General features: G+C 35.2%; 3 protein-coding genes and 1 long non-coding RNA gene across 4 annotated transcripts; 2 read left to right on the plus strand and 2 right to left on the minus strand.

Annotated features, from left to right (window-relative positions):
- The first annotated feature begins 4632 nt into the window (after window positions 1-4632).
- On the plus strand, window positions 4633-6193 carry LOC108223260 (GDSL esterase/lipase At4g26790). Its single transcript, XM_017397419.2, has 3 exons — window positions 4633-5123; window positions 5222-5711; window positions 5806-6193. Exons 1-3 carry the CDS (start codon window positions 4761-4763, stop codon window positions 5997-5999), a joined length of 1047 nt encoding a protein of 348 aa, XP_017252908.1. The 5' UTR covers window positions 4633-4760; the 3' UTR covers window positions 6000-6193.
- A 2126-nt stretch (window positions 6194-8319) lies between these two features.
- Window positions 8320-13683, minus strand: LOC108223259 (EH domain-containing protein 1). The gene is made up of 16 exons (XM_017397418.2): window positions 13461-13683; window positions 13229-13308; window positions 12067-12135; window positions 11937-11994; window positions 11758-11813; window positions 11636-11678; window positions 11495-11556; window positions 11241-11354; window positions 11001-11103; window positions 10874-10923; window positions 10110-10238; window positions 9791-10042; window positions 9632-9711; window positions 9029-9155; window positions 8804-8947; window positions 8320-8734 (listed from the first exon to the last, which is right to left on the minus strand). Exons 1-16 carry the CDS (start codon window positions 13543-13545, stop codon window positions 8549-8551), a joined length of 1638 nt encoding a protein of 545 aa, XP_017252907.1. The 5' UTR covers window positions 13546-13683; the 3' UTR covers window positions 8320-8548.
- Window positions 13684-22066: 8383 nt separating this feature from the next.
- Window positions 22067-24357, plus strand: LOC108221325 (endoglucanase 11). The gene is made up of 5 exons (XM_017395211.2): window positions 22067-22440; window positions 22583-22795; window positions 22901-23101; window positions 23194-23448; window positions 23546-24357. The coding sequence occupies exons 1-5, from the start codon at window positions 22204-22206 to the stop codon at window positions 24182-24184; spliced, it is 1545 nt and encodes a 514-aa protein (XP_017250700.2). The 5' UTR covers window positions 22067-22203; the 3' UTR covers window positions 24185-24357.
- A 179-nt stretch (window positions 24358-24536) lies between these two features.
- Window positions 24537-25654, minus strand: LOC108222296 (uncharacterized). Its single transcript, XR_010292008.1, has 2 exons — window positions 25499-25654; window positions 24537-24991 (listed from the first exon to the last, which is right to left on the minus strand). It is a non-coding gene; the product is annotated as an uncharacterized LOC108222296 (long non-coding RNA).
- Between the last annotated feature and the right edge of the window lie 256 nt (window positions 25655-25910).

The following is a 25910-nucleotide window of genomic DNA, read 5'->3' on the forward strand; positions in this document are numbered from 1 at the left end:
ATTAATTCAAATTAGGGCTTTTTGATTTTGAAGTTGTTTAGGTGTTTTGATGATTGTATGTTGTAGATAATGTTCTCCTGATCATTTTGGTATATCATATGCTTGATTTGGAGTTCAATAACATGTAGAAAAGTCAGTTTAATTGTTGAAATGGTGTTCTTGGTGTTCTTGAGTGGTTTTGCCGGAAAAGCTTTGATTTTGGCCGGATTTTTCAATTCATTAAAGCTGGGTTGATGTGGATAGTATCATTAGAAAGAGCGTGTTGAGGGGAGTTTAAGGGTGTAGAGGGATGGACCGAACGACAGCCGGAGCCGTCGCCGGAAGCTGGAAATCGCGGCGCCGCCGCTGATTTTGCTTGATTTTTCCGGCTGATTGGTTCATCCAAGGCAAAAACGGAAGAGATAGGTGGTTTCCTGGCGTCGTGGCGGTCAAGTCTGCATGTGGTGGTGAAGATTGGGGGCCGGGAGGCCATTCCCGGCGAGCTCGACGCCGGAGACTCGCCGTTAATGGCTTCTCCGGTGTCATGGGGGGGAGATGACTGCAAAAATGCAGTTTGACCCCCCAGGTTTCGTTAAACTTGCAAATTAAACCCTGGGTTTTTAAAAAGTTTTAAAAATGATTTTTTGATTTAAATTTAATTTCGAAAATCAATTATTTTAATTTCAAAAATTGTTTTTAATTATTTATTAATTCAAAAATAATTCTGATTTAATTTATTAATTAATTTTAATTAGTAATTAATTATTATAATTAGTCAATTAATTTAATTATTAATTGATTAATTGTTTTAATTAATTATTAATTGATTTTAATTGATTTATTAATTAGATTTAATTATTTTAAATAATTTTAAATGATTTTAAAATTCCGAAAAATAGTTTCGAGCTTTAAAATATTATTTTAAAATATGATTGAAGCTCGTTAATTGATTTCAAATGATTTCGGACTTGTTTTCGAGTATCCAAAAATGGATTATTTATTTATAAAATGATTCTTTGACCCATTTTAATTCCGAAAAATGTTTAAAAATTCATAACAAATACCAGAAAAATCCGTTTGACTTCAAACTTCTTTTGAAAAATATATTGTATTAAATATTTTATGTGATATGTGCTATGTGCTATCTAATTGACATGTTATGTGTCTACGTGATTGATATAAAATTGTTTTTGACATATCTTTTGATCCGTAAATCGGATTTGGGTGAAACGAAGGGTAGATAGAAGCCCGTTTCGAATGTAAGATGATGAGAATAGTATGAGATCACATATTGATAATTAGTTGTGATGATTAGCAGAGAAGCCAGGCGTAATAGAGGGGAAAGCAAGTGGATATAGAATAGTATATCGAGCAGGAGCAATTGAAATTTGAAATCGTCAGTATAAGGCAAGTTTCTTTGATACTTTCCTTCAATTATATATATGATCTTTGATGTAATTGCTTTGTGAGCTTTCTAATTCACTCATGACACTTATTGAGCCATATCATGAATTGTTTGATTCATTGATTCTTGAACCAATCAACCAGATTCTTGAACTACCACTTGGACTATTCATTCATTGATTCTTGAGCCATTAACTTGATCCTTTGATACCTATTTTGAAACTTTATCCAATTGTAAACCTTCAAACCCTGAGATTTTTAAATAAATACCATACACACCACATTTCAATGTTTTGACACACCTTCGATATCCAAACCAATTGACTGGAAGTCAATCATACTTGGAATACTATACACCCCATAATTGTTTATTCCTTTTCAATAACCTAACTTCTTTGGATCTGAAAACACCCTTTGACATGTGAATCCTTTAATAAAACCGGAAACCTTCTTTCATACAAATCATGATTATTGTTTCACTTGAAATCCAGATATGCTATATCTGATCCCTTGACTCGTGAAATTATTCCTGATTCTCATTATGGAATATCTTTAAGATGCTTCTGAACTGAATTCTGTTTCTGCTCCAAAAATTTAATTATGTTCTTAATGATTCTGTTTATTGCATTATGTTGTTATTCATCCTGATTTATAATAGAATTGGATAGTTTTCTTAAATGGACCAAATGAATGGTCAGACCAGATGAGTGGTCACTTTAGGCCAATGTGTGCCTTGGATCCAGTAAACGAGCATGGCGGGGCCTGCTCGGGGTTAGTGTCTGACTGATCAGCAGCCTAACCTTTGGTTTTTAAAAACAAAATTTAATATCCAATTCTAATTGAAACTTTAAAAGAAACTTTGACATTGAGATTGACTCTATTAAATATTGATTTCCATCATCTTTTGATAAATGTTTAAATGGATATTGTTATACTTGCTGAGCTTGTTAGCTCACTCTTGCGAAACTCTATATTCTTTCCAGTGAAAGCAGAGAAGGTTGGTAGCGATGACCCTCAGGCTAGTGGTAAGGCCAGGATTCCAGGCTGAGAGATGGATAGAGCTATCGGCAGCACTTGGTGTTTATATATGTATTAGTTTGAGTTCCAGATACGAATATTGTGTAAGCTTGTAAGAATTGAATTTATAATTTGGGATTTGGGTTTGTAATAATTAAAGTTGTGTTGTGGCTTGTTTTATACTTTAACCTGTTGCGATCCATGGACAGTTAAGGGTCACTGTATATATTATATCATTAATTACAGGTTTATGTTAAGGTGTGGACCCCAAACTTCTGACCCGGGTTTGGAGGGCGCCACAGTCGGTGAAGTATATTTTGCATTTTTGAGAGCTCTTTCTAAAACTATATCACTAATGTCATAATTCATTCGACCAAAAGCTTTTACCATCTCTATAAAATACCACGATGGTTAGAAATTGGATAGTCATCATTAATCCCTTCGACTCACTACCACAAAAGCTGTGGTGTAAGTACTAATTTTTCAGATTACACCGAATATATCATTAGGATTATTTTACATCAAGTAAAAACTAAATTTTCATACATAGAAAATGAAGGCTACATTGAAAACACCATTTTATTACGATTCTTGTACGCTTGGATACATACTTGTTTTCATTATTAAAATGATCTTTTTTCTCTGTTTTAAGAAAAATATGTTGCATGTGTTATGCGTGTAATTAGGGATATATGTGTTGTAGGCTTGTAGGTGGTAATTTATGTGGGCTTCCTTACTGTTTTGGGCCTTCATGTATGCACCAACAGTCTTATTCGTTTTGGATCTTGTTTAAATTTGTTAAGTTAATCGTATGTTTTTGTAAATATAGTTTGATAAATTATTTTAAATTTTTTTCTTTTGAATAAGAGTTTAATGTTTAAATTTGGAAAATTTTAAAAAATTAATTATAAGACTATGTTTTATATGCGTCTTAAAAAATGTGCCAGATAATATAAAAAAAACTGAGCACCTCCAATCATGAAAAGCACTTAGCTAAAAGTTTGGTTAGCATATCAATTATAAAAACGAATTTTCTATGGTGTGCCCAAGGGCACACAATAATCACTAACATCCATGACAATACTAGCTTTTGATTGGTGGATGGATAATAAATGTAAATGGTCCCCCTGCATTCACATCAATTCCACCAATCAAAACAAGCTATTTTTATGAAAGTTGATGCTTATTGTGTGCCCTTGGCCACACATTAGAAAGACTGTTATAAAAATTATAACCAACGTCTTCAAAAAACGACACTCCAACCATAGCCACTCCTTATTTATAATTATAGCCAACCTCCTCTGGATGACTATATTTGTCAATCCACTTTACACATCACTTATTACCATATTAAAATGATAAATTCTATTTATAACGAACTAAAAAAATTAATAACATATCATTTTTAAATTATAGCCGACCAATACAGTCAATATCATCGAAACAAAATGTCTTACAGTTTCAGCAAATTTTACATAATGTCCTACAAGTTTAATTTAGCCAACCATTATAGCCAACTCTAATAGAGATTATCTAAGTATATGGGAGGGAGAAAGAGAATATATAAGAAGTCTAGAATATTTCGTTGTGGATATCACTTGCTCTGTAAGTTTATTTTAGCGCTCACTAGTTTCTTGATTTCTTCAGAAACAATAAATTCATTTGGCCCTTAAACAGGAGTCAGACATAATCAACATTCAACGTCATACAATCGACGTCATATAATCAAATTCATCGTTGGACCAATATCTACTTGACATTCACAGGTAACTAAGGGTCATTTGGGTGAGTTTAAAATAAGTGCTTATTGTTTAAAATAAATAAGTGGAGTAGAAGTTGAAAGCAAAATAAGACTTATAAGTGATTAAAGTGTTTGAGAAATAAGCAGAAACTCTGAGACAAAAGCTAGTATTCCTAGTTTTTTATAAGTGCTTCTTGACTTATTACACAAACGGTACAAATAAGTACTCATAACTTATAATTCCGGAAGCTGGACTTATCAGTGTTCACCAAACACCCGCTAAATAGGCCAGCATTTAATATAAACCTTCTCGGAGCAAAATAGGTTTCTGCGAACTACCAACTATGAGAAAGTTGTGTAAAAGCTGGTGTAAAAGTTTTGGCTGTGATTCACAACATATGATTATTACTGTGCAATGCAGTTGAGAATACATGCATGTGATCCCTTTTATTTGCGATGTTTTACGGTTGCACGAACACAGTTCTGAATTGAATACTCCAAGCCTGGGTGAGTGTGTAGGTGGAACAACAAACCACCGACTAAAATTTACATGCGTGGGCGATGACCCTTTATTATATATAAGTGAGTGAATGAATAAGAGTTGGCCTAATTCAAGACAATGGAGACTCTGAAATGTACAGTCCTTCATTTACTTGTTTTTGTGCAGATCATCAGGACGCAAGCCAAAGTTGCGTCCATCATTGTGTTCGGAGACTCGACTGTGGATTCAGGAAACAACAACCACATCTCCACTATCCTCAGGAGCGACTTCGGGCCGTATGGCCGGGACTTCATCAATGGCCAGCCAACCGGACGCTTTTCCAACGGTCGGATCGTGACAGACTTTATATCAGAAGGGTTTCAGCTCAAGCCAGTCATACCTGCTTATTTGGATTCGAGTTATGGCATTGCTGATTTTGCTACAGGGGTTTGTTTTGCTTCGGCTGGAACAGGGTACGACGACGCCACTTCTAATGTCCTGGTAAGCAGCTTAGTATTCCATCTGATATTGCATTCGCTTTCTGCGATTCTGCATTCATTTCATCTCTCCTTATTCGAGTTACTTTGACGGAAACACAGTCTGTAATGCCTCTACAAAGAGAACTACAGTACTACAAGGAATATCAGACGCGACTGAGAGAGTCTCTTGGCAACGAAAAAGCTGAGAAGATTATCGGTGAATCTCTATATTTGATAAGCATGGGAACAAATGACTTTCTGGAGAACTACTACATACTTCCATACAGATCATCACAGTACTCTGTAGAAGGGTACCAACAATTACTTACTGGAATCGCAAGAAAACTAATCCAAGACCTGTATAATCTTGGAGCCCGGAAGATATCTCTGGGTGGCGTTCCTCCGATGGGTTGTTTGCCACTGGAAAGAGCAAGGAGAATACTATACGGGAGTGATTGTATAGAAGAGTACAATAATGTAGCCAGAAATTTCAATAGTAAGCTGCAAGATTTGGTTAATAATCTCAGCAAAGAGCTCCCTGGAATTCAAGTGGTGTTTTCGAATCCTTATGATATGCTTTTGAAAATCATCAAGGATCCTCATTCTTACGGTATGTACCTCACTTCATCTGTAGTGTGAGTTGTATACAGTTTATACGACAAATTGATGACAAGTGTTTGCTAAGTTTGGTTCCGAATATGCAGGATTTGAAAGTACAGCAAAGGCATGTTGTGCAAGCGGAATGTTTGAGATGGGTTACCTCTGTAACAGCTATAGCACCTTAACTTGTCAAGATGCAGATAAGTATGTATTCTGGGATTCCTTCCATCCTACACAGAAAACAAATAGCATACTAGCCCAAAATGCCATCAACAATTCTCTTGCTGTGTTTCTGTAGATGTATGACATGTCAGACCTGGCCATACAATTGTGTGAATAAAATAATAATACATTCGTAGCATTGTAACCTAGTAGGAATATCCCTAGCCCTTGTTAGCAAGAGATTGATGGTTCAAGTCTCGTGGAAGACAATTGTAATTTGATCTTACTCGAAAAATAATAGCAATATATCTAAGCTGTATAATTCCAATATGCCACTGAGTATGCAAGTACTGAAACGAACCATCTTCGAATTTAATCATCATATGCCAATGAGTATACAAGTAAAGAAACAAAACAACCCCTCTTAAAACATGTTAGCAGGTCGATGTAAGACTACTTAAGTCTAAACAAAGTCTAATTCTATCATTCTGCAGCAACCAAAGAGAAGAGACTAAAATTTGAGTTGCTGAGACAAAAGTGCTCGACTAAGCACTAAATTGCTTGCATGTAAAGTTAGGTGTGTACTTAAATATGCAGGTAGCAGTGTTTATCAACATCAATTCTCCTGCTCTCCCCACCACACTACAACATGACCCCAAACTCCTAAGTAGAATGTAGAAATCACTGTTATATCTACATTCTACATCGCATAATGAAGATTGTCCAACATTACCAGCAAGGTAAAGCTCATCTTTAGGACTCCAGCTAATCAAATTAAGATGCCATTCATTACATCCAAATCAAGCACATTAACAAACAAAATATCTGCTGTATAGCTAGCCAAACATCTCCCCTCTGAGTAATTGATGAAAGGTCGAGACCTTTTTAAAAATATATATATAATAAGTTGAGGCTTGAGGTTCAGGTTTTTGTGATTATATTGTCTGCAATTTTCCGTCCTAAACAACAAAAACATCAAAAATATAAAGTATTCTTCATAGACTACTGATGTGTCAGAATATCTTAAGTTTGTTTATTATTTTACATCCCTTATATTCCTGTTTAACTTGTTCTTGTTGTCTGTTACTCCTGTTTTATTACATCATAGCCTCAATCCTACACAAAAGGCTTTAACAATAATCGAATATGACGTGTCCAAGAATATTAGATTCCCCACCGATGAAAGTCTTTCTAAAAGTAGAAACCACATGACCGTCCCCTTTTTTATTTACTTGTACAATTACAACGGCAAATTGATTTTTATCTCAAAACTACTTTCTTCCTTTCATTTATTACTTTGTATGCGCCAAGTCCAGCCAAGGTGCCCTTTCAAGCAAGTCCAGTTTATACTATACCAAACTTCTACTACATGGCTTTGATCATAAACATTTAGCAATAAGCAGCATTCCCCCTAGCCCCCAAGATGATTTATGAGGTTTGACTAGGAAGTTTTTTGTGAAGAAGGTTAAACACAGGAGTTAGTACTTAAGGACTAGTTCCAAACAATTTCACAGCCATATTCATGATGTTACCTAAAAACAACAATAAATTTATAAATTAAAATCTAAATAAACTACTCCCTAGAAATAGGCTGAATCAATCATTGCTTTTAAATCCTAAAGCATGCCCAAGTAAATCTTAACCAAAAGACAAAAAGATACTATAACTATGCACTGCTATAATTATTAAGACTGAGACATGTCCACGTCCAGTAAGTTGGTTACTGTTTATTTGTCTTTGCAGTTTATTTGAGATTAAATCAACCTTTTCCACACATAGAACAAAGAACTTTGGCCCCATTAAACTATGGTTACTAAATACCGATACATTCTTCGTTCAGCAATCTCAACATTAATCTCATGTAGATTAACTAAGAGCCCCTATAGATATGAAGAAAGCACATACAGATTCATTTTATATCTTCAAATTTAAGAATGTACATGGACTGCCTATGACTCCTACAGTGCCCCCAAAATATGATGTTGTGTTTGGTTGGGGAGAATGGAATGAAATGAGTAAAAACAAAAGAAAATATTAGAGGTAGAGGGAAAGTTTTGGAAAAAAATTAGTTGGTGCAAAATTGTTGTGATGAGACTTGAAAAGAAAGTGAAATCAGGAGACAATGGAGCATTCCTTCTCAAATTGGGGGTGTGACATCTAGTTTATGGTGTACAGAATGGAATGGAAGAAGGAATGAAAATTTTGAACAATTGTCCATAATATAGTTAAAATTCCTTCCATTCACCCCAACCAAACACAACATAAGGTATCCGCTGCAAGGTGCATGTCATTAGCATGCGAGTCGGGGACTCATATGTTCCCAGGATAAGGACAGAAACAAGAAGTACAACAACCAATAACTGTTAGAATCAGTTAGCAATTAATCAATGCAAGAAACAATCTAAGATATTCAGATGTCTATATCAAATCATACGAAATACCCATCTACAAGACTATAACACAAAAATGGGTGTCATAATGAATATGTTTAGACTGAATGCTACAATTTCTAATTTATATCATTGGAATATCAATATATGGAATTCATATAACATGAAGAGATCTTAATAGGCTTAAGATATCATATTATATTCATTTAATAATGGGACATAAATTTCTGACCAAACTGTGGTATGCGCAGTACATTCCAAAATTGCAACATAGCTCCCCAAAATGCTACCATCTTTAACCATACGGATTACTGAAATTTTTTAGAAGATTTGGGATGTCATACCCAAGCATATCATCAACAGTTTGTATCATTTTGGGTTTTAACTTTTCAAACTTGTCAATGTTGTAACCACTTAGGGTCTCCCGAAAATGATCTACATTTGGGAAGTCTCCTGCAGGTAAATGGTGTTCTCTCTGAACCTGTCATAAGAGAGAAGATATTAAAATAAAGCAGACAGCAACACAACAGTGGTTTTGCAGGAGAGTTACCTTTTTAAATTCATCTTCCAAGTTATCAATAAGCCTTTGCTGTGCTTTTGCCTTGCCCATCATAGCAGGCATCTCCTTTCTAAGATGGCTGATAATGTAAGAATGAATTTTGGCAGCTCTTGCACGTTTCACAAATTCATTGATCTGAGCGAGAAAAAAACCAGTTATTCCCTCTCTTAAAAGAACAAATATTGATCTGAGCAAAAAAATATTTATTCAACTCACACGACGATCACAGGCCTTCTTCGGTATGTCTCTTAAATCAGCAAGAAGATCTTCCTGTTCCCTCTCAAATAGTTCTTGGCCGAGTGGACCAGCCGCAGCAACGTTTATTGGTTTGTCATTAAATGAACTGTAAAATTTAGGGAAGTAAATTACATTAATTAAGAAGGCAGACACATGTTCGGGTATGGAAGAAGGCTGTCAAGAACAAAGAGGAACTTGCAAAAGTTGATTATCATTTGTTATGTTCACTGTCACAAATTATTTACCAAAAGAAATTGGGCACTACTGTTGTTTATGTTGATCTAGATAGCTTTGCCATTTCGGTGGCAAACTTGAACATTTGAAACTACATATCATAGCATATTATATATTAGAGCATCATATTCTATTTTGCAGCAAACATGCTGGGTCCTTGTGCATGTAAAAATACCCATCACTTCTAATTATTTGGTATCTTTTAGCATATTTACCATATAAAAGGTTGCCTGTAAATATAGAAAAAAAGGTATGAATTATTTATACTCCAATCACACCATTATTATGCTTATTGATCTTAACTTTTAAGAACTTATTTATACTTTAAAAGAGAAATAATGTAAATACCCGATGTAAACACGCATAACCTCAGGAGTATTCAGTACTTTTCCCAGTGACCACATCAGCGCTCCATATACCCTCATCAGCTGCAAGAGAATAATTAGGAAGGATATAAAAAAATTTAAACCATAACTAGTAAAAATATTACTCCGTAGAAAACCTCACTTGTTGGGTGTCGACTTGGTCAGCCTTGTTCAACACCACACGTATCTTGTCATCATGTCCTCGTAAAGATGAAATCACACGCTTGAATTCATCGCTGATATCTAGTTTGTGAGGATCAAAAAGTAGTAGTATGAGGTCACATTTGGAAGCAAACCATGATGTTACACCAGTAAAATCGTAGCTTCGTTGAGTACGTTGCTTTTCCCCTGACAAAACTCCAGGAGTATCCACAAATGTGATGTGCTCCAGAAGCTTTAATTTAGAGGTGTGTCAGTATTTTTTCTCCCACAAAAATTCATATACTGAAAGTAACACTCACAGGATGTGGCATTTGTGAACATTCAAATTTTGACAAAAATGCAGTTCCAAATGTAGTCAGTCCACTATATGGCATGTCTGCTTGAACAGCAACAGTGTTCCCAGGTATACTCCTTTCATCAGGTCCATTCTGCACGGAAGCACAACTACTAGTGAAGATGAATTAATAATCAAGAATATAGAGGGTGAATAGCTGGACCGAAACACAACCAAACTGGGCTATAGAAACTCAGAAAGTATACACATCACAACAATAAAGAGCATACGAGAGTGGAAGTAGGAATCTAGGAGACGAATGTAACTGTTTAAAAAATAAAAAATAAATACCCATTCCGCAATAGAAAAACAAAGATTATAAGAAAGGAAGAGATGAATCGACAAAATAATTAAGAAGTTTAAATCCAATTCATTGAAGCTCTGCGTATCATATATATAATAAGTATCATGCTTGTTCAATTTTATATGATTATACAGCAGTCATTGTCATCCTACAAAGCCTGCTGCTAGCTTTCTCGCTCTAAAGGAAGCAACTGGTTTTTAAATGTTAGGTCTGACATTTTTCATTACAGACGAAATTGTGGGTTCGACAAATCCCGAAAGATTGCGATGTATGTGACAGATAATTTTAGTTCATAAAATAAGTCTGGCTGTGTGTATAAGACTATAGTTGATTAGGATTAACAGCCAGACTTGTGAAACTCTTATCCATTAATCTCAAACAGTACCATGGAAGTGGAACGAAAGACTTGGCTTATTAGTTATTACCATAACAACAACAAATCTGTCTGTGGTAGGCTCTGGTCCAATATGAGCACCTGTAGAATGAGAGAATTTAGAATTGTGTGGAATATATTACTCGAGTATAAAGAGAACCAAGAATTGGGAGACTTGCCTGGATAGCTACTTTTGAGTAAATGCTTAATAAATGTCGTTTTTCCTGTTGAATATTGTCCCAAAAGCATAACCATGGGCTTCGCGTCAAAATCGCTATTAGTCTACCAAGGACAAAAATTCAAAGATATGATATATATTGACCTTTATCATGTATTTGGAGATATAAAGAATGATATATAAACAGATAACATAGGACTGCATAGGTTCTCATATAATTGCAGGCGGATGAGTAACTCACCAGTAAGGGCGAAACAAAATCGTTGAAACGATATGTGACTTCTAGAGGCCTCACCTTTTGAATGTACAACTTTTTCAAGCCATCAATGATGGATGTAACTGAGGCTAAAGATAGCTTTCAATAAAAACAACCAACTGACAGATATTACTTTCACAGAGAATGAACAAATGATCTATCAAGCATTAGTGAGGGAAATCTGATATTAAGCAATACAACTGAAAATGAAAGCACAGTAAATAATAAACACAACACACCTTCTTCGACGACTTTGAAGAAGAAAACCAATTGGCTGACGTTGAAGGTTGCACTGGAGAACCTAATCCATTGTCATAAGATAAAGTTGAAGAAGAAAATTGATATGCATCCAAACTTAAAGAAGAAATTGAAATTCTTACCATTCAGCTCATCTTCATTTGTTTTCGACGCACGCTTTTGCTTCTGCCATTAAATAGAAAGTAAGATACTAATTTAAGCTATGATATTAAGTATATGCAGCAAACTGAAGTGACATACTTACAGCTAATAATATATCCAAGCCATCCATGGTTGGAAGATTCAGATTTTCAAAATCAACTGGAACAAGATATAACAGATGACATGTACGCAATCAATGATTAAGAAAGATCAAGTGTAAGAATGAAGATGTGGAACTTATTATACCTATAAAGTTTCAAGAAACACACACACACACATTACCTTCAGAGTTCAGAAGATCTGAAGTTAATGGTTGTCCAGATTGTGCCAAAGAAACTAGCTGTTATGAGGAGTAAATAGTAATCAGATCCTAGAAATACTACAGATATTACACATAAGAGCTAACTCGAACCTGCATTGCCGTAACAAACTCATTAAAACCAAGGAAGCCTTGTCGCTTGGAATCAGCAATTGCCCACACCTATGGAAACAAATAATAGAAACCGCAGACACACGTTAGTATAAGTTCAAAAAGAACTAACTATATGATAAAATGTTCTTTTAATATATACCGTTAACCCTATTTCAAAAGAATCCAAAACGCTAGCAACTAGTCTATATGCTAAGAAAAAAATTACAAGGACATATATGTACCTAACAAAAATAAAATGACACTTGTTAAAAAAGTGCAGTTTTTATATAATTTCAATTTATTAATCAATCCTTCATGATAGATAACAGCTTTCAAGATTAAGTTTGGTAGTAGGGAATGAAAGAGGCCAATATAGAACAATTAGCATATGCCATTCATTAAAGATTGTAGTATCATATCCACTCCTCAGCTCATTCCAAATCGACAGATTATGGTTGATATTAATCCACCTCACACAGGTTTTTCTCATTCCATTCTCCTACTCCATATGCATCATATTATCCTACTATTTTCATCTTTTGCTAAGATATCATTTCTCTGTTCCTATTTCCACTTCTCGGACTCGGACAAGTTCAAAACCATAATGCAGATATGTCAAAGCCTCACAAACCACCCCCAAATTTCCTTGAGAAAGTGTAGAAGCAGAGTGTGCTAGGTAATCCATCCATGCCTTTGGAATCTTCAAGTGCTGGCATCTGATAACCATGGCAGTCTTTCTCTACAATACGAAAGATCCTGATTCGCATATATAAAACAAGAGCAGCTTCGTCTGTAACAGCCAATTCACCATCCCGTTAGAGTATTCACGATAGGACCTGATTCATTCCTTCTCTAACACAACCTACAACTTAGCTTAACAGCACAAAGTTTGGTGATGAAAACCGAACTACAATCTACAACTAGAGTGAAGACTTGGAACGTTGCGACGAAGAATCCTCATTCCAGAGGCAAAAGTAATGAACAGTATCTAATATTTATAATTCAGTGTAATTAAACACAAGCTCCAACCCTATATACTAGGATTAAGAAAACAGAATTACAAAGTCCAAGCATACTGGAGACTAATCGATAAATTTAAATATGCATACGAATCCAACCATAACAGTAGCAATTAGAAAGCAACAAAAAAATGTACAGTGACCTGTTTGAGATCTGGACGGGGTAAATTGGACATCGAGAAGAACTTAATAGCATCAGCTCCAGTAAGGCGCCCATCGTTGTCTGATCAATCATCGATTCACACATCACAACAACAATAAGTCAAGTATTGAGAGAGGGAGAGAGGGAGAGAGAGATAGAGAGAGAGAGAGAGAGAGAGAGAGAGAGAGAGAGAGAGAGAGAGAGAGAGAGAGAGAGAGAGAGAGAGGAGAGACCTGAATCAGCAAAATTGAACCAATCCTGATAGATGTTCTGATGGTGTTTGGAACACCGACTGATCGAACTGGAATTGATTTCCATTCAGGCAATCAAAAAACAGCTCCAAGTGTGAAGTCTGGTGATGATATACAAATAAATTTGAATTTGTACAGTAAATATAATAGTTTCCTGTTGCTAGATTCTTTTTCTTGTTACGATTATAAGTTGCTGCCTTTGCTTTTGTTGAGTCACTCCACTGGCCTAACCCCACATGTTTTGCTTTCACCACGCCGTTATTGCTGCTCAAGTCATACTGCATCAGTGCATCGTGTTTTACCATGTGGAAGTGACTTATTGATTAAAGTAAAGAAGTGGATTAGAAATGAGAAGTTGATTTGAATTTATAAGCTCAGAAGTGTTTGGATACCATGATTTATAAGTTTTTATAAGTTAGCAGAAGTTTTTTAAATGTTTGGATAACTTAAGTTATAAGTTGATATTAGTTTGGTAATTTTGTAATATAATAACTTGTTTCTTTTAAAAAATAAATTATAATTATAAAAAATCTTTTATTATTAATACATGAAATATTTTACAAGTACAAAATTTTAAACTATGCATATTTGAAATGAGTACTTATTATTTTTGCAATAAGCCAAACAATACTAAATACATATAAAAAATAATAAAATCAGTGCATATCAGCAAAAAATCCCTATGCGTTACATGGGAGTGATAGTCCCTAATGTCTCCACTAAAATTAATCAGTTCCAGGTGTGGATCAGCAAAACCAAAGCAATAATAAGAAGTCGCCGCGGAAGTATTAGAAAGAAAGAAGCAGAAGTTGAGTCTTGAAAAAAAGCTAGGTTTGCTAACTTTTTTCTAGGACTTCTTTTCAGCTTAATTAAGCACTTTCTGAGATTTGCCAAATGGACGGAGCAAAAGCGAAAGGTGGCTTTTCAGGCTTTTAAGTTCATAAGCCGCTCTCCCAAACACCCACTTTATTTCATAAAGTACCGCACCCCTGGTTGTTATGGATAAAAATTATCATCCATGAAATCGGAATTAATAAAGATCCATCAACTAATTAACTAAAAATAATTGTTAGTTTACATTTGTGATTTTAGTTATTCTGTAGAATTTTGTAATGACAAAATAAATTTTATTATCACTCAATTATTTATATTTTAAATAATTATCTACTCACTCCGTCCCATTTTATGTGAGCTTATTTGACTTTCACAGAGATTAAGAAAAAAAGTGTACAAAAAGAGTAAATTTAGTTGTAAAGTGTGTAAAGTGGTGGGACCTATCAAAATTTAATAAAACTCTTTCCGTCTCAAAATAAGTGTCGATTTGACTTTTTGCATGTAATTTAAGGTGCAAGAAAAATATACTTCTACACATTATTTTCCAAATTTTCTTTATCTGAATAAAAATACAGATGTTAAATTTTTATTAAAAAAAAGAAATTTTGAAAAATAATATGTAGAAGTATGATTTTTTTGCATCTCAAATTACGTGAAAAAAGTCAAAGCGACACTTATTTTGAGATAAACGTAGTAATAGATTTGAGATTGTTGAGGAAAGTAGTAGGTGTAATAGTGTTTATCTAATATAAGAAGAGTATCTGTTTATTTAATGAAAGAAGAGTATAAAATACAGAAGTAGTGGATATGATGATGAAAAGTAGTGTTCAAAAATAATAAATGTAATCTGTTCATTCTTTTTTGTAGGCACCAAAAAGGAACAAGTGTCACCTCGTTCCAAGTCTTCAATGTGCGTATATATTAATTGTCCATGCCTTAGATTATTTTCATAGCTTTTCTCCTTGCGCCACTTAACTTGAAGTGATCTTGCACCCATTTTATATTACCTTGCACCTTAGACGTTGATTAAGCAACACCTTGCACCTGAAGATTAGCTAAACCACCTTGTGCCTAAAGAGTTAGTTGGCGCAAGGGCGCAAGGTTGAAAATATGCAAGAGTCTTGTACCTTGCGCTTTAGCTCACTAGAAGATAAAGTGGAGTATCGTATGCCAATTGCCAAAGGTGATGGAATTGCCAAAGGTGATGGACTACAGTAAAGAGGCGCAAGCTGTTCTTACTTAGACAAAAACACAACACAAAACGAACAAAACGAACACCCCTTGTGCCATTTACACATACATATATTTATTAAAAGGTGCAAGGTGTATTCAACTTAGAAAAATTATTAGTAGTTTACACCAAGCACTACACAGAAAAATAAATATTAAACTATATTTGATGTCACATTCTGATTTGACTTTATTAGCAGCAACTCAAATTGATAATATTCTGTAGGCTTGATTTTGACTTGGAACAATTGACATGTTGATCTGATCAATTCTTCGCCTTATAAATACGATGAACAATTTCGTATGTGTTGATGTTTAGTGTAGTGGTCTAGTTCATAAATTACTAACACTGAAATTGAGCTTCATAACGTCTTTGATAAATAACCTTGTTCAGTCCATTTCTACTTAGAAATGCTTCAGATTCAATTACTAATAATCATGGTGACGATACTGGAATCCACTAGTACTTGATACCTAATCGATAGACAACTTGTGATCCTTGAAATAACTTGTACTTTATTCTTCACTAGAGCATGAACATATTCATGAAATTCTTCTAGTGAATCTGTAATTACTTCAGTTTACTTGATCTTCATGTACATGTTCTTCAAACTATGGATTCTTCTATCATATTTATTTATTATTTCCTTTCTTTTTATTGTATAAAGTTATCACTGTAACAATTTACATTATGTTATGTCTTACAATCTCCATAAATCTCCACAGTTTCATGTCTTTGATTTCAACTGATTCTGGATAGATTTAGCATTTTGTATCTCTACTTACCTCCTCATTGGTGTGAGATCCAGAATTTTCATTACATAGGGGCATAAGGAGCCCATGAAGACCTATGACATCTGCCCAGAGTCCTGGCTTCAGACAGGGATTACTCCTTCCTCTAGTTGAGAGAAGTCCTGGATTGTGATTTTTCTGCACTCTCCATGTGTGTAGTCTTGACATCAAGCCTATGTCTCGGATCACGATCGGTGAGCTTCTTCCCTGAATGATCAAATAAACTCATACTTGCGACAGGGGCGTGTTCATTCTCATTTTCCCTAGATCAGCTTCCTTCTCAAGGTCAGAATCTCCGTTCTTGCCATTCTCTTCATCAAAATCCAACCTTGTGGGCATGATTTCTCGCGTCTTTTTCTTCTTTTTTAGTGAAGCAATCTTATTGCTCGTTTTCTTATTTTTTTTGTACACGTTTCTTCTCGTGCGAACTCTCCAACGGAACCATCACTATCGCACTGTGCATTTTCCTCCAGTGTTTTATGATTTTCGAAATTTCCTGACATCTTTCCTCCCTAAGATATGCTGGAAATTCCCTCCTTTTAGCACCAAAACATGTTGTGAGAGGATTTGAAACAACACCCCCAAAATTACTCACCGTAATAATAGGGTTTTCCGTGATTTTCGTATGAATATCATGTTGCACGCATGGGCTGCAACTGCAGATAAAATTTTGAGTTGGTTGTTTAGGGACTGTATTTGCAAAGCTGCTACTAGAGGAAGCCGGAATAAGGTTTACTCCGCCTCGCCGGTGCCTAGAAAACAATAGCAGAAGTTACATGTGCTTTCCATAGTATAGAAATTGTGAGTCTGAAATTTTGCAAAAGACCTACATAACCTTTTTATAGGGATCAAGCACAATTTTAATTCTCTTGATAAGTATCACCATGAGATAAGAACGTTATGTCACCTGATTATATGTTTATCCTGATGTAGATCGGTCTTTGAAGGAATCCTACTCCAAGTGGCACACTTGAAACCTTCCAATTCCAAAGTAAAATACTACATACGTCTCCGTCACAGTATAATATGATGATCGACACGCATTTTCAATATTTATGAAATTATATTTCATAAATAATTTTAATTTTTTTCTTTTACGTAAAAATTTAATATTTAAATTTTTGTTCAGAAAAAATATTTTAAAAATAAGTTATAAAACTATATGTATTATAAGTTTTTAATGCGTTCATGTAATATAAAGAATTGTATACAAAATAATAAAACAGGGAGATCAATATTTTAATACTAAACACATTATCACAATAAAAGGACACCTCATTTGATTACATTTGTAAAAATATCAGATTATATATACTAAAGTTATTCATAATAGGAATTTATCAAAAATATTATATTTTTCTAATTTTTTTTTGTAATTTTACAATCATTTAAAAATATTGTTGAAAGCCCTGTCTGCAACAATATGCAATTTTTTTATACGCGATTCACAACCAAATGTAAACTAAAGTAATTTGAATAAGAAATCAAAATATAGTATATTTGTAAATACAATTTAAAATAAAATTGTTTTTACAAAAAACTGAAAATAATGATTATATTTTAAAAATCCTTAATAATTTTAATTTATTTACAATAAATACAAGTTTTGCACTCCCACTGTCCCATAATAAGAGTCGTTTTGACTTTTTACACGTAATTTGAGGTGTAAAAAAGACTTGCTTCTATGTATTATTTTTCAATTTTTTTTCTAAATAAAAATTTAACATCTATATTGAAAAGAAAGTTTGAAATATAATATGTAGGAGTGTTGATAGAGAATTTGATAATCAACAAAGATGAAGTTCATATCCGGAATCTAATCTATGACGGTGGTTTTAGCTAATTGCTAACGCAAACACTACTGCTGCTAGTGTTGCACTCTGCGCAACAGTGTTTATAATAAGCAACTGTAGTTTAACTGTAGTGCAACGCGTTCAATGCTGTGTTGCAATAGACTTAGTTTTATATGGAAAATGCAACGCTTTTGATGCAACGCTTGCTAAAAGCCGTTGCCTATGTGCACTTATGGCGTAGTGTAAGAGAGAGGGGTGGTTGTGTGTTTTAGGAGGTGGCTGAGATTAGGGTTTTAAGTTGGTTACACGTGCTCGCAACTCATGATCCCCCAATGTGACTACGTACCCCTATATTTATTGAACCAGGACTTCTAGTTTGATAAGGATTAAGCCTCTTGGGGATAAGATCAGCCCTAAGGCGGTGACTTATCTTCTAAACTTCTAACGCCTTCAGAGTCCTACTCCAGTCAGGACTAGTCTTGAGGCCAACAACCTGAATCCTAATTCAAGTACATCACTGATACGGCGTTATCCCTAACTATCGGAGATAACACTAACCGCTAGTCCGCTACTTTTCGTATCATGGAGGGAGTCGTTCGGTAGAGCCGTGACCATTTCTTGAGGTGTAAGGACGCGTCCTTACCTCCTAGCGAGGATACTCACCAAGAGTTAAGGCAACCAAAGAGCCAGGATACACGATCGTCTCAATCCCCCGAGGGCAACTCACCAGAATACAAGAGCCAAACATATGACCGCTCTTCGTATCACCCGGAGGGCCTTTAAGAATCGTGATCACCTCAAGCCCCCACACGAGGGTTAACTCAGAAGATAACAAGATTGAGGATTGTAGATCACGCCAGATGAGCCTAGGTACTTCCGGATGAGCCCGGTAACTGCCAGAGGAGCCTGGTAACTATCAGATGAGCCTGGTAACTGTCGGATGAGCCCGGTAACTAGTCTTCATATCTCTTGGAAGGGTAAGTCTTCGTATCCCCCGGAGGGATTGTCTATAAGACAGGAAACTCTCCCATAAGAAGAGCCTTCTTACAATATGTGTTGTTAAAGTATTGTGCCGTAGAACCAGGCCCCTAAGGGCGCGTCCCACGTTATAAACGTGGAGTTCATACAAGCCAGACCTCTAAGGGCGCATCCTGTCGCAGACAGGGAGTCATCATTGTCTAGCTACCTTGCCGTTTAGTACATTCTTCTTCTAAGGGTCGGACCTACATGGGGTGCGTCCTCTTCGATATAAATCATACATCATCGCTGCCTCTTAGGTCGCGTCTCATGTCTAAGACATGGAATTACACAAATCATGGCCTTAAGGGCGCGCCTTCTTCAATGATCAAGCACGTTGTGGAGGGATGCGCCCTGTTAATAGAGCCTTCAAGAGTCGCGTCCTCCCTTTATGACTAAAAGAGCGCGCCCATATAGCTTAATTCATGCCTTATTTAGTCCAGCTAAGTATATACCCGACTTAATAAGGAACTAGCCAAATTTAACTATAACAAGAAGAATGTTTTTTTATATCTAAAATTACGTGTAAAAAATAAAAACAACTCTTGTTTTGATACGGGGTATGGGACTAGTCAAACCAGACGGGCCTGTGTTGAGCTAGCGTATTGAGGTCGCGCAGAATGTATAAAATGGGTCAGGTTCGTTTATTAACTCAGCAAAGTTCGAACAGATTTAGGGATGGCAACAGGTCGGATCGGGTCGGGTTTCTTGAGATCCAGACCCGATCCATTATATTTCGGGTCGGGTCGGGTTCGGGTCCGGCTCCGAAAAATGAAGATCCATATCCGATCTGTCGGGTTTTTTCGGGTTTCGGTTCGGGTTCGGGTCTAATTCGGGTATTTAAAAAAATAAAATGAAATATAAATTAAAAATTATATATTTATAAAAAATGTGATTATGGATTATTACAGGCTTCAGTTTATTACAATAAATACGTGAAACATGTTAACTCAATTGTATAATCATTCAACCTATCACTTATATTTTATTATTTTTATTGTATTTAGATTTTTTAATGCACAATAATTGAGTAAAATAAAATATTGATGAAATAAATATAAATTCTATATTGCAAATATAAAATTAAGTGAAATGTTAATATTCATACCTAATAATTCATAATATTTCAATATATATACTTTACATTCAACATAAATGTATACACATACATATATATATATAATATTTTGTATCGGATTTTTATCGGGTTTTGGGTTCGGATCGGGTTTAAATCGGGTTTCGGGTCTCGGTTTGGAATACCTGAGATCCAGATCCAAACTTTTTCGGGTCCAAAAATAAGATCCAGATCCGAATCCAAATCCAAGAAAATCGGGTTCGGATAGACCAAATCGGGTCGGGTATCCATCGGATCAGATAAAACTGTCATCTCTTAAACAGATTTTTTCATGTGGGATCGCGTTGTTTTAATAAATTAAATTAATAAAGCTCAAGTAACGATCCGAGTTTAGTTTACGGACGTTTCTTCTCATTTTTATTTGCAATCCCAGTCTCGATAACCAGAAAAATTTCTTCACTAAATTAAAAGATTCTACGCTTATAATAACTACTGATTATCAGTAATTTTTTCTGAAGAAATATTAATTAATAATGTTATAATCTATATTTCTCAGGCATTCCATCTTCTTGGTGTGCTGTAATGAAAAGAGATCACAGTTGCTTGAGTAATAATTTCACGTCTCATCGATATCTTAAGAATGTGCTATATAACTTGCGGAAAAATAATATATTTCCCAGGTATCTTTAAGCACCGAAACGTCAACGTTCAATTCTCAACGTGAAGTCGTGAATGCGTAAAAAAAAAATCTTTATAATTTAATTTGTTTATATACTTACATTCCGTTTTTTCATTTGCTTTTACACCTCTAGTCTCTATGGTGCCGCGTGTAGACGAAAGTTAACTGAATTATGTATTATAAACTATTTATCTTTAATATTTTACTATATATAATATTATGAAGGATAATTGCCACTTAAAACTATAAACATGTTTGAAAATCAAAGATTTGAGAAGAAAAATTAAAATAGTGATTTGAAAATTTTCCATGTAAATCATAATCATCGGACTGTTAAGACTGAAAACTTAACTTTCAAGAAGCTATTTCGAAAGGTTTGAAGAGCTTTTTCATGTAGAAGACGTAATGCTTAAAATACAAAAAGCTAATTAAACAATTATCTATTTTTGTTTTAAAGAAACAATTATCTATTTATTATATAGTTTCGTACTTTAATATAAAAATTTCAATAAAAACATAAATTTCAATCTGTTAGTCAAAATAACTAATCTCTTCTCCTATTACTTAAGCTATTTATTGAAAATAAAAAAATGCAGCTTCGGTCTGCTACAAAATAACTATTCTCTCCCTCCGTCCCACCAGATTTTTTACATCATAGAACATAATCTCGACACGCATTTTAAGACTCTTATTAAATATAGTTCCGTAATTTATTTTTAGTTCCGTTATTTATTTATAAAATTCTCTTTTTTCTGTATAAAATTTTAATGTAAACTTTTATTCATTGAAAGAAAATTCAAAAAATAAATCATAAATAATGGAAGCTTTAAAATGCGTGTCGAGCTCTCCATCCCCGGCAGTAATTTATTTTGCCAAAATCTAAGTAAATTACCAAATTCCTACGTTCATACGAAACACGCCCGACATAATTTTACATTCAAATAAATTTAAAACATGATATGCTTGCTTCTGATCTCTGAAACTCATTGATCCTCAAAATGCAATACAAATCATTTAAATTCTAAATATATACATATTGAGATTAGCAAGGGAAGAAAAGGCACATATGAGCACACTAAAAATCCTTAATTAAAAGCTAAAAACACTAAGAAAAGCACCATGTTTATTTTTACACCAAATTGATTACAATATTTCTTACCACTCCTTGTACAAATACCTGGAACCTATTTCCATTAGTGAAAAATTGCCATGTTTTCAAAATCTATAATTAAATCCACGTGCTACAATATGTATATATAGAGCAAGACAGGGAGCAATGGAGAACTCAAGTGAACAGCAAAAAATATGGCAACTAGAAATCTTTTTCCTACATATCACTCTACTCTACTTCTTCAACGTTGCCTTGCTTCTCTATTGTGTTTCTATGCCGTAACTAATCACCAAAGCGATGCTTTTGACTACAGGGATGCTCTCTCGAAAAGCATTCTCTATTTTGAAGGCCAGAGGTCCGGTTATTTACCTCCAGATCAAAGAGTTACTTGGCATCATCACTCTGGCCTCTCTGATGGTTTCCGACAAGGAGTATGTGTTTGTTCGTAAACAATAATGGCTGTTCGTTATAACCATATCTGACAAAAGATAGAGCATATATAATCAACTCCATATCTTTGAAAGACATTGTGCTGGTAATCAACTCTGCGTTTTAACATGTTTTTTTTTTCAGGTGGACTTGGTAGGAGGATACTATGACGCTGGTGATAATGTGAAGTTTGGCCTTCCGATGGCGTTTACCATAACACTGCTTTCATGGAGTGTTATTGAATACGGAAAACAGATATCAGATGCCGGAGAATATCACCATGCACTTGAAGCAATCAAGTGGGGTACTGATTACTTCCTCAAGTCCCATACCGAGCCAAATGTCCTTTGGGGTCAGGTATGTATAGTGGTATATATGTACTAATAACGACGACGCAAGCAAGGCATGGTTTTTATCATTTGCTTAGAAATTAGTCTATCACAGTTTATTTTCTAAATTTAGGTGGGAGACGGGCGAAGTGATCACGGCTGTTGGCAGAGACCAGAGGATATGACGACAGAGAGAGATGCTTACAAGATCGATGAAAAACACCCAGGCTCCGATCTTGCAGGAGAAACGGCTGCAGCACTGGCAGCTTCATCAATTGTGTTTAGGGGAGCAAATCCATACTACTCTAACATTCTTCTGCACCATGCAAAAGAGGTAAGTTTGTTAAGAGTCAGTCTAGCGAAATAATACTATCAGATTATCAAATAATCAAGTATGTGGTACTGAATTGCCATTGGTCTTTGTAGTTGTTTGAGTTTGCTGATAAATTTAGAGGAAAGTATGATGACAGTATTGAGGTGGTGAAAGGTTACTATCCCTCCTTGAGCGGTTACAAGGATGAGTTGTTGTGGGCAGCCTTGTGGTTACACAAGGCCACAGGTGAAGTGGATTACTACAATTACGTTTTAGAAAATGCTCATTCTTTTGGTGGGATAGGTTGGGAAATGACGGAATTCAGCTGGGATGTCAAGTATGCGGGAGTTCAAGTTATGGCTTCAATGGTAAATCTATGCCCTAAACTATTCTGTAGTTGATGTTCCCACATTTTTCTGAACTTAGTTCCTATAATCCTAAATGTGTGTTCATATCTCCTTCTAGTTGCTTAAGGAGACTTTGCCTCAAGAGCAGAAGCAAATACTCCATCAGTACCACTCAAAAGCAAAGCACTTCATTTGTGCATGCCTAAACAAAAACAAAGAAAAAAACCTAACACGCACCCCAGGTGGCCTCATGTTCATCCGCCCATGGAATAACTTGCAATACGTTACCACCGCAACATTCCTACTCACAGTTTACTCTGATCATCTTAAGCTCACCAATCAAGAGCTCAGTTGCTACCGAGATTCAGTTGGTCCTGACGAGATGGCTTCATTTGCAAAATCGCAGGTTGATTACATCTTGGGATCTAATCCTATGAGAAAGAGCTACTTGGTTGGGTACGGTCCAGTTTATCCAGAGAGGGTGCACCATAGGGGTGCCTCAACTGTATCATACAAAGTGAACACCAGTTTCATTGGGTGCATAGAAGGATATCATAGTTGGTATGGACATCAAGCCCCAAACCCGAATGTTCTAATAGGAGCGGTTGTTGGTGGACCAGACAAAAATGACAGGTTTGAAGATCGAAGGGGCAATTTCATGCAATCAGAGGCTTGCACATATAACACAGCTCCTCTAGTTGGAGTCTTCGCAAAATTGTACGGGTCTGAGAAGAACTCTATGATTTTTGACTCCTAGAGTTCTGCTTGTGATTTATTTTTGGCTTCCTAGGACTGGTTTTTGTCTATGGACGTACCAGTTCAATCTTCCACTACTATGTAAATGAAATTTATGGTGTTATACAAACATCAATTTCATTTTCCACTCCTATGTACAAAATATCTAATAAACACAGATTGTCGAACGGAGGATTTCACGAAATCGATTATAACATCTCACTAAATCAACCCACATAATATGCAAAGAGGTCAATACTATATCTGTTGGATCAGGGACTATCTATAGGATTCAGTGTCTTTGTTGTTATTTCAAGCAAGGTATAACCCAAAAAATCAGAAGATGCCATCTGCATAAGATAATTTGAATGTAAAACAAGTAAATGATAAGAGTATATTAACAAATATTGTTGAATTCCACTGAGCTAGTGCGCAGTCTGATTTATTAATACAGCTTTTTGTAAGTTTCACAAGAAAATTAAGTATTATTATTAGCATTTAGCAACAAGCTAGGGAGCAAGGAGGGTGTTATTCCGTAGATAATCTAGACATCCTCTGTCTAGTGAGATTTACCTTTTCCAACAGGTTCCTTGTAAGTTTCTTTGATGGATTCAAAGTCAGAGGAGTCGCCAATGGTTGCTTCCAGGGTCGCATCTTCTGCTTTTTCAACAGTCTGGCTCCTCACGCCTTGTTTGGCCTTCTCCTCAGCAACCCTCTTGAATTCGTCCGCAGTGGAAGGAGCTCGGGGTATACCCTCCTGATCTTCGTGATGTTCCTGCCCACTAACAGGCCCATTTCTGGTTCCTTCTCCACCATAATTACTATACTTCTAAAGTCACGGAAGACATGGAGATAACAAGATTAACTAACCTGTACTATGTGGATTACATGATGGGATGATTATAGTTATATCGAAAGATATAGAATAGATATCAACGTAAAACAGTGAAATGTAATTGATCGAAGATGGGGAAAAAATATTATGCAAGAAAGTAAGAATTAAAATCTCACTCCATATTTTTCCTTAATCCGACATGAATTATTTTCTATCCTGCTTTAACCTTTTTTATTTGAATAATCAGGCTTATATGCCTCTGTAACGTATTTGTTCTAACAAATCTCGTCTTGAGATGAGCCAGAATCAAATCCGGAACCTAGAATGCCCTTACCACTTGAGCTATGGCATTGCTCTCGTCCAACTTAATCCTACATATACTAGTATCATGAAATTAATAATTCTTGTAAGTAATAAAGAGCTAGCAGAAGTATATACAAGGTAGAAGCAGAAGTAAAATGAAGATGAAGCTTAGGTTAGCTCCAAGATTTGTGGTCTTACCTGGATTATAATGTTGTCCTGGAAGCATGGCCTGAAAGGCCTAACCATCTGCCTCGATAATCGTGAACAACGTGAGGAAGTGTTGTAGATGTTCATAGTTAAGCCTTGCTAATCTTAAGATTTTTGGTATAATTTACTGCTTAGGTATATGTTTTGTTAGTGCTCAGGCTCAGAGATGATAAGAAGAAGAAACAGAGTATAAAACAGAGAACAGCACGTGTGCTTCAGACGTACGTGTCACGCTCTGCCTTCACCACCTCATCAATTCCCATGCAATTGCAATTTTCTGTAACTCAGTCATTTTTACCCGTTTCTTTATATATTTAATTTCACAATTGCAGAAAGTTTCAGGGTGAGACCATTTTTTTTCTTTGGAATTTTTTTTTGAGCATATTCGTTAGCGCTGTGTTGT

This window comes from Daucus carota, chromosome 5 (assembly GCF_001625215.2).
Source record: "Daucus carota subsp. sativus chromosome 5, DH1 v3.0, whole genome shotgun sequence".
Lineage (NCBI taxonomy): Eukaryota > Viridiplantae > Streptophyta > Magnoliopsida > Apiales > Apiaceae > Daucus > Daucus carota.

Bases quoted from the DNA above. Each gene is read 5' to 3' on its own strand.
- LOC108223259 (XM_017397418.2), bottom strand. From the start codon at position 13,545: ATGGAAATCAATTCCAGTTCGATCAGTCGGTGTTCCAAACACCATCAG. The intron at 10,043-10,109 runs GTGAGTGTTACT...TCTAAATTAAAG, and splicing joins GTTCACAAATGCCACATCCT to CTTCTGGAGCACATCACATT. The intron at 9,712-9,790 runs GTGAGGTTTTCT...ATTCTCTTGCAG, and splicing joins ACCAAGTCGACACCCAACAA to CTGATGAGGGTATATGGAGC.
- LOC108221325 (XM_017395211.2), top strand. From the start codon at position 22,204: ATGGCAACTAGAAATCTTTTTCCTACATATCACTCTACTCTACTTCTT. The intron at 22,796-22,900 runs GTATGTATAGTG...TTCTAAATTTAG, and splicing joins CAAATGTCCTTTGGGGTCAG to GTGGGAGACGGGCGAAGTGA. The intron at 23,102-23,193 runs GTAAGTTTGTTA...TGGTCTTTGTAG, and splicing joins TTCTGCACCATGCAAAAGAG to TTGTTTGAGTTTGCTGATAA.
- LOC108223260 (XM_017397419.2), top strand. From the start codon at position 4,761: ATGGAGACTCTGAAATGTACAGTCCTTCATTTACTTGTTTTTGTGCAG. The intron at 5,124-5,221 runs GTAAGCAGCTTA...ACGGAAACACAG, and splicing joins ACGCCACTTCTAATGTCCTG to TCTGTAATGCCTCTACAAAG. The intron at 5,712-5,805 runs GTATGTACCTCA...CCGAATATGCAG, and splicing joins CAAGGATCCTCATTCTTACG to GATTTGAAAGTACAGCAAAG.